This window comes from Gossypium raimondii, chromosome 3 (genome assembly GCF_025698545.1).
Source record: "Gossypium raimondii isolate GPD5lz chromosome 3, ASM2569854v1, whole genome shotgun sequence".
NCBI classification, from domain to species: domain Eukaryota; kingdom Viridiplantae; phylum Streptophyta; class Magnoliopsida; order Malvales; family Malvaceae; genus Gossypium; species Gossypium raimondii.
In genome coordinates, this window is record NC_068567.1 from 5316401 (window position 1) to 5324605 (window position 8205).

At 34.8% G+C, this 8205-nt stretch overlaps 1 protein-coding gene across 1 annotated transcript; it reads right to left on the reverse strand.

Moving 5' to 3' along the window:
• Window positions 1–18: 18 nt before the first annotated feature.
• LOC105796772 (uncharacterized) lies at window positions 19–3509 on the reverse strand. The gene is made up of 8 exons (XM_012626574.2): window positions 3155–3509; window positions 2017–2621; window positions 1864–1936; window positions 1655–1735; window positions 1434–1497; window positions 880–967; window positions 693–777; window positions 19–270 (listed from the first exon to the last, which is right to left on the reverse strand). Exons 1-8 carry the CDS (start codon window positions 3263–3265, stop codon window positions 229–231), a joined length of 1149 nt encoding a protein of 382 aa, XP_012482028.1. The 5' UTR covers window positions 3266–3509; the 3' UTR covers window positions 19–228.
• Window positions 3510–8205: the final 4696 nt, after the last annotated feature.

Below are 8205 nucleotides of genomic sequence, written 5' to 3' on the forward strand. Positions count from 1 at the left end.
TAGGGGTAGAAATAAATATTAAACGAATAAAGAAAGCACATAATTTTTTAACTTACAAGCAATTTGCTATAATACAATTTAAGCCACAAAATGCAGGGCAAGGTCATTAAATCATGGACGGTACAAGTTAAAGAATAAAGAATGGCAGCTTCAATACCTCCTAAACCATACGTTTTTTAACATTTCAGATGAAAATAAATAAGCTTTTAAGTCTCGTTTCACTTGCTTTCAGTTTTGAAAGTGCTTTGATGCATGTGTGAATCCCCAAAGCTGCAAAAGTATCAAAAATATACATTAAACGATATAAGGTAAGTCACTGTTACTAAGGCTTGAAACAAATTTGCATGCATGTCAATACGAGTATGTTTATTTTATTAAAAAATCTATGTACTTTAAGTGTCTGTGGAAGGTTATACCCTTATATGCATGTTCAAATATATGTCAACAACGTATGACATACATGAACGAAGCAACAAACATAAGGGCTCAGGTAAACTTTTGTTGTAAAAAACTTGTGTTCATCGAATGTCCATATTTTACCTTTCATTTAAGCTATTAACTTAAAGATGTAGTGCCCTTTTACCATATTTGAGATCCCAATCACTCAAGTTTTTGGTTCAGGCTTAATGTTGAGTAAACAGATAACCAGAAAATTATTAGAACTGGAACTGGTCAAAAGAAACTAACGTTACCTCGATGTTCTTTGGTTCAAAGTCTTGGTTATGCGCCAAACATAAGTTCCCAAATGTTTCACAAGCTCCGCTTGTTCCACTTAATCTTATTTCAGAGAGAATAATATCACGATCGTGAAGAAACATAAAAATAATACAAAGCTACTTGGCACACGTCTACTAGAGAAAACAGCAAATTTTGACTTACAGATCTTCATCCAAGCTCAACGCAAAGTTGCCACCGCCTCCGAGTGCTAACAAGTCAGTCACACATATATAGTAATAACGATTTGCACCTGTTCAGATAATATGATACGAGATCAGAAAATCAACCAGCAGCAACTCGAGCAGGGTGCTCAATTTTTTTGTCAAGAAGACACTAGTCTCTCACTGAATAATATTTGGCATTTTAATAGTTTAAACACGTTTATTAACTGTCCATGCCATTTCCTATATGGTTTCAAGAAAGAAACAAAGAATACAAAAGGATTAACATTTTCTTAGGATGTGGAGGTTTTAGAAGCAGCATGGATATCCAATATAATAGTGAGAAAACGCTTTTGTCAGAATGGCGTGTATCAATGTGATCCTCCAAATGCATGAGAAAACTTGAAGATAATTAAACATGCTCATGCCAGATACATATCAATATCTGATTTATACACCCGAATCTGAGTAATGTAATATTAAATTAATCTTTCTCTTTATGTATGTGACCATAATATGTAGGCAGTATGAAATGAAGTAAACAACATTGCATACCAGTGGGTCTAAATAGCCTCGGCTCACCATACTTGGTTGTGAAAACAAACGTCTGGTTTGTTCCCTGTCATAAAATAAGAGAAATAAAGCTAAAACAAGAACAAATTTACAGTATATAATTTAAGAAATGAAAGGACATAGTGCACACATGCAACAATTCAGAAAGAGAAATCATGTCATGATGCAAACAAAACTATATTCAAAACAGGCCTGTTGCATACTTGATATTTTCTCTTCGGTGTTGGTTTCAAAGGGCATTCTAACATTGCGCCAAAGACAGCTCCTTGCCTGTCTCCAGTAATCTATAATTTACACGAAACCATGCAAATAATTACAAGTATTAGAGACTAATTAAGCATTGCAAAATTTAGAGACTCAGAAACAACCTCTAATGACAATTGCATTTGTTAACATATAAACATCAACATACCAGCAAACAAGGGCCAGGAAGCTCAGCACTCTTACGAATCAGTGTACGAAGTGATATACCATGCTTCAACGTACTGCCCTTCATTTGAAGGAGTTAGTAACAAATAGAGATCAAATACCAAAAGCAAGCTGCAATGCTTATTGCAAAAGTTACCTATACAACAACATCCATTGACACCCTTTAACAATATTGGGAAGGGAAGACGTCAAGAACTCATACAAATCATAGTTAATGAATACAGATTCATCAGAAAGTTTTGGTGGAGCCTTCATCGGACTCTGTTCTTCTCTTGCTTCTTGAAATTCATCAGAAGGTTTTAATGGAGACTTCATCGGACTCTGTTCTTCCCTTGCTTCATGAAATTCATCAGGTTTTAGTGGAGACTTCATTGGACTCTGTTCTTCTCTTGCTTCTTGAAATTCATCAGAGCTGGTACTCCTCCTTCCAGAAACACAGTCCTCATTCTCACTACGAAGTCTAATTCTAGCAATTTGCTTATTGTCACTATGAGTCCAAATTTTTTTCTTATCTTCACAAGCCTTTTTTAATTCTTCAGTTGTACAAGTAGTGTATTCTTTAACACTATCCAGGACTTCATGTCGCGTCTCAAATTTCTTTTTCCATCTAACGGGAAGCGAAGGAACCGGCTTTAGTTCACCTCCATGATCATCCAATTTAGACTCACCATAGCTTAGTGATGGGATGATGTAAGAGAATATTGAAGACAAAGATTTTGACCCTTTGGTGTACCATCTGGCCTACACATCCAAAAATTTCATATCATGAAATCATTACAACTAAAATTCACAACTTAAGCTAATGAAGTTATTGCCTCTTTCAAATCATGGAGATATAGGGGAAGCATAAATTAATTAATTTGCCCAATACAAAAACCCAAACAATTGAAGCTTCAAATGGAAGAACAAACCCCATGAATTTAGACCAATTTATGAAGGGGGTTATCTTAAGCCTAAACAATGACAACAAATTTTATGAGAAAAAAGTTACATTTCTTTAATCTATTAACCGTCCTTGCACAATCCAAGCTATCAAAACTATTTTTTTTTTTGTTATAATTACGAATTAAATGAAATTAAATATAACATAAATCAGAAAATTTTAGTTATTTTTCAAATATAATAAATAAAACCAAAAAAGAATCATTGCCCATGTTTTTTTTTTAAATATTCAATAAATAAAATTAGCTACATTAGCTAGATTTCCTATAAGTTACCCAGATCTTGATTCATAAAAATAAATACATTAAAAAGAAAACAAATAAAGGAATTACCTGAGAAAGATCTCGTGGAGAAGATGGAGAAGAAGGAGAAGAATGATGAGACGCTGAATCTGCAAATAAACGTGAAAGGCTTCCCGCTGCTTTATCTTTCAATGTATACATTTTTTTTCTCCTCAAAAAAAAATATTTTTTAAAGCTTTAACCCATAAATATAAACAAATAAATGATCTTTTTCTGTGTGTAGAATTGAAGGGAAAAAAGTTTTAAACTTTTGAGGGTTTGAAGAACATAGAAGAGGAAAGAGAATTGTCGGTGAGAAAACGAGGGAAAATGGAAACAGAGAGAAAAGAGGAAAAAAAGAGCGAAGGTGCGTAATTGATGCGTTCCGCTATTCCGTGATTTTTTGCGCAAATTGAAATTGTATTGTGGTATATATAGCTACCCCTTTTATTATTTATAATCATTTGCATATTATAATTTAGAGATAATTGTACATAATTTTGACAGAATTTGCAATATATATCAATTAATTTGGTGTATTTGTATTAGATCTACTCATGGGCTGAGCCACCTAAAAAGTGGGAGAGATTGGTAAAAATATAGACCCAAAAGATGAGATTAGACAAAAGAAAAAGGTTTGTTTAGGCAATGGGTCGAGTATTGGGTAAGGCTTTTTTAGCCCGGGCCTGACCTGAATATGTAAAAAAAATTACAATTTTCTTTTTTACTTTTTTTTTTCTATTTTCTTCTTGATTTTTCACTATTATGTTGCTACTAGTTTGTTGTTTTGTTGTTAATTTTGTTATTTTAGAGGCATTTGCTCATTAAGTTACACCTATCTTAGTGTCAGTATACATATTTTTTTAAATTTGATTTTCAATTTGTTGGGAAACATTTATTTTAATGTTTTTAGTATTTTTTGATGTATTTATATATTTTTAAAAATTTTGTATAAAAAATGATATTAAAAAATTACTACGAGTTGAGCTCGGGTTTTAACATTTTTACCTGGGCCAGGTTTGGGTAAAATTTTAGGCCCATCCTTCGGGCCAGGCCCAAGCCTAACAATTGAGCCTAAAATTTTTTGTTGGGCCTGGCCCGACCCATGAGCACCTCTAATTTGTATACATCAAACTTTAATTTTGGTTCAATTTTTACATCTCAATAACTCGATATTTATGTGGCACCAATGGTGGAGCCAAAAAAAAATTGGAGGGCCAAAATTAAATTGTATATTTTTACGATAGTAAAAATATGATTTCTCCATTTTAATAGTCTATGTCTTTATAATATTTAAAGGATTAAATCAAAATTTTATTATTTTTGATTGGGCAAAAGTGTAATTTTATCATTACTAATTTGAAATTTTATAAATTATAAAAAGCCTAAATGAAATTTTTTTCATTTTAGGGGAGTCGGGTCCCTGTCAGGCCCCTGCCAGCCCCATTGGCTCTGCCACTGTGTGACACATTTTTTTATTAAGTTATGTATAAATTATTAACATAATGTTTTATTAGATTAGAAAACAAGAAAACAAATTAAAATTATTTCCACCTATATTAAGAAATAGATTTATTGGGGGAAATAAGAAACCCTTATCTTTTTCTTGTTTTTGAACTTAATTTCTACTAATGCATTAATTAGAAGAAAAAACCCATTACACCCATCTACTACAACCTGTTAAAATAAAAGCCATTTAAGGCCCTTGTCCCCTAATCCTAATAAAAATTCTTTATAAAAACAACTCTTAAAAACACAAATGAAAACCTTAGAAATCCTAAAATGCCAAACACAACAACCAAACAATAAAAAACGGTGGGTAAATAAGTTGTCAGCCTCCTTTCCTCCATTTATATCTTTACCAACATTTGAAAAATGAGTGGATCTACCCATTTCTGGTGAAGTTATTTCTTGAACTCTTGCTCTGATCCTTCCATTTTGTAACTCTGAGTTTTAATTACACTTCGTTCTTACATCTTCTGTTATGGAATAATTTCAACGGTCTTTTTCATTTTCATATTTTCGTTATTGCTGTTATTTTTTAGTTTTGAACGGTGTGTTTTATAGCGTTAGTTTAAGCGGTTCATTTTGCTAAAATGATGTGTTTTAGTCCATTGTTACTATTGGTGTTAGGTCATTATTGGGTTTCTAATTATACCTGTAACTAAGTCTAATGGGAGGTTATGAAAATTAGAGTCAGTATTTTCAATATTCTCTTTCCGCTTCTCTCTCTCGATTTCTTCTCTTCTTCTTCTCTCTGTTCTTTCTATTGCTTCAGATCTATTTCGTGACAAAGGTATCATAGCGTTGTCAATTCTCATGGCCGTAGAAAGGGTGACTACAAGGACGCAAAATAAATTAGGAAAGATATAAGGCGAGCTTACTCAACTGCAAGTTGAATTCACTCAGTTAGATGCACGCTTGAAGAACTTTCAGGAATGAATTAAGTCGGAAGTTCGTTCGGAGGTACAATCTGAACTTCATTCTGAGCTCCATTCTTTATTTGAACAGTATTTTGGACAAAGTCCTCCTATTGCAGTTACTGGTGTGATGACTGGTAAAGGGAAATGTATTTTAGGCTCTCCTTCTGGTTTTCCAGCAAAGGAACACCTAGTAGTGTCGCCTATACCAGATCTAGGTCATTCGAGTATGTCTTCGCAAGGAGGTACAATGGAAGTAGGGAATCATTCTTTTTGAGTAGATTGTCCACACTTTGATGGTGGTAATTTTAGAGGGTGGTGGTCTAAATTAGAACAATATTTTAAGACTGAAGGGATAGGTGAACATGCTCAGGTTAGCGTGGTTATGTTGCATCTAGAAGGGAAGGCACTAGACTGACATCACTTCTTTGTGCATAGACATGGAGGGTTGCACCAACTGACTTGGGAGATGTATGTCAGGGGACTTAGGGAACGTTTTTTATCTGACTTCTTCCTTGATCCTATGACTAAGTTAGTAACTCTCAAGCAACATGGATCTTTTGACTAGTTCCATAATGGATTTTTGAGTTTGTTGAATCTGCTGAATCTGCCTAAAACCTATGCATTAAGCATATTTATCATCAATTTGAAACCTGAAATAAGTCAGTATCTCAGGTTGTTTAAGCCTCAAACGTTGGTGGAGGGTTACAATTTAGCTAGGCAGGTTGAGAATATTGTGCTAGGACCGGTGAAAAAGGGGTTCGCTACTAGTAATGGAGTTAGTTCATCGAGACATTTATTTCCTATTTTTAAAGTGCAGCAGGGAATGGGAAGCTCGGCCTCAGCGGAGGGTCAGTGGGTGGTAACTCAGGACAAAGGATTCCTTCCAAGTCTTTGTCTCAAGCATAGTTGGAGGATAGAAAGAAGAAGGGCCTTTGTTTTTTGTACGACTTGAAGTACTCACTAGGTCACAAATGTTCGAAGTCTCAACTATACCAACTTATTATTGAGCCACTATGGGAAAAAGGTTCTGACATGAAGAGTCCATCTTCTGAAAATTTTCAAGATTATTTTGAACATTTGGACTTAGCATATCAGATTCCAGAAAGTCCTACTCCTGTGTTATCATCACATGCTCTTCAAGGGCTGTAGGGACATAACACTATGAGATTTCCAGTTGTTATTGGTCACACTGAAGTGGTGGTCTTAACGGACTCTGGCAGCACACACAATGTTATAGATTTTAAGGTGGCTAAAAGGTTAAATTTGGCAGTAGAATCGGGAAGTACCTTGCGGGTGATGGTAGCAAATGGGGTTCGATTGTTTACTCAATGATTGTGCAGAGCAGTTTCATGGAAAGCACAAGGTTATAATTTTACCACTGATTTCTTAATTCTATTAGTGAATGGGTTTAACTTGGTGCTTGACATTCACTGGTTGTTATCTATGGGTCCGATTGTATAGAATTTCTCCAATTTAACTATGCAATTTAATCTTATGAGACATATTTGCATCTTGCAAGGCATAGTACCAGGTTCACTACATATTGTTCCTAGTAGTCAACTTTCCAAATACCTAAGTTTGGTAGGTAATGGCCCATGCCCTATGCTATTGGCTTCCTGTGATCAGACTGCTCTTACAAAGCAGCCAGTTTAGTTGCCACCCAATTTGCAAGGTCTTCTTGATGAATTTGAGGATATATTCCAGACTCTCATAGGTCCACCTCCTCATCGATTACAAGACCATAGGATTCCTTTGATAGATGAGTCTAAGGTTGTTAATGTGAGGCCTTATAGATATCTTACAGTCTAAAAAACTAAAATAGAAAAATTGATACAGGAAATATTACAAACTGGAATAATTAGGGACAACAATAGCCTATTTGCATCTCCTGTAGTGATGGTCAAGAAGAAAGATGGCAGTTGGAGGTTGTGTATAGACTACAGACAGCTTAACCAACTGACCATTAAAGACAGATTCCCTATCCTTATTACTGAAGAACTCTTGGATGAGTTAGGGCAAGCAAATTTTTTCTCCAAATTGGATTTGCGTTCAGGCTATCATCAAATTCAAATATGGGAGCAGGATATGTACAAAACAGCTTTCAAAACTCATGTTGGCCATTATGAATTCTTGGTCATGCCATTTGGCTTGACCAATGCCCTCTTTAGTTTCCAATCACTGATGAATTCAGTCTTTCGATCTTTTTTACAGAGATCAGTTCTTGTTTTTTTTTATGATATACTAGTGTACTCCCAGAAATGGGCTGACTATTTGATTTACTTGCAAGAGGTGTTCCAAGTGTTGAGATCTAATCAACTTTATGCTAAGTGGTCTAAGTGCATTTTTGGAGCTACTCAGGTGGAGTATCTTGAACATGTTATCTCTCAAGGAGTTGTTAGTATGGATCAAACCAAAGTGGCTGGTGTTCTGGACTGGTCTCCTCCAAAGTCTATTAAGGAGTTGCGATACTTCCTTGGATTGTCCGGATATTACAAATGGTTCATCAAGGGGTATGGATTATTGGCTAAGCTCCTCACTGCATTATTAAAAAAATGTTCCTTAGTAGTGGACAGTGTTGGAGCAGACTGCTTTCGATCAGCTCAAAGCAGCTGTTTGTCAAGCTCCAGTTCTTGCTTTACCAAATTTTTAGGAGCCTTTTTGTGTAGAGACGGATGCTAG

Coding starts and splice junctions, on each gene's coding strand:
- LOC105796772 (XM_012626574.2), bottom strand. CDS start 3,265: ATGTATACATTGAAAGATAAAGCAGCGGGAAGCCTTTCACGTTTATTT. Junction 1,937..2,016: donor CAATGGATGTTGTTGTATAG/GTAACTTTTGCA, acceptor AATGAAGGGCAG/TACGTTGAAGCATGGTATAT. Junction 1,736..1,863: donor TTCCTGGCCCTTGTTTGCTG/GTATGTTGATGT, acceptor TGTAAATTATAG/ATTACTGGAGACAGGCAAGG.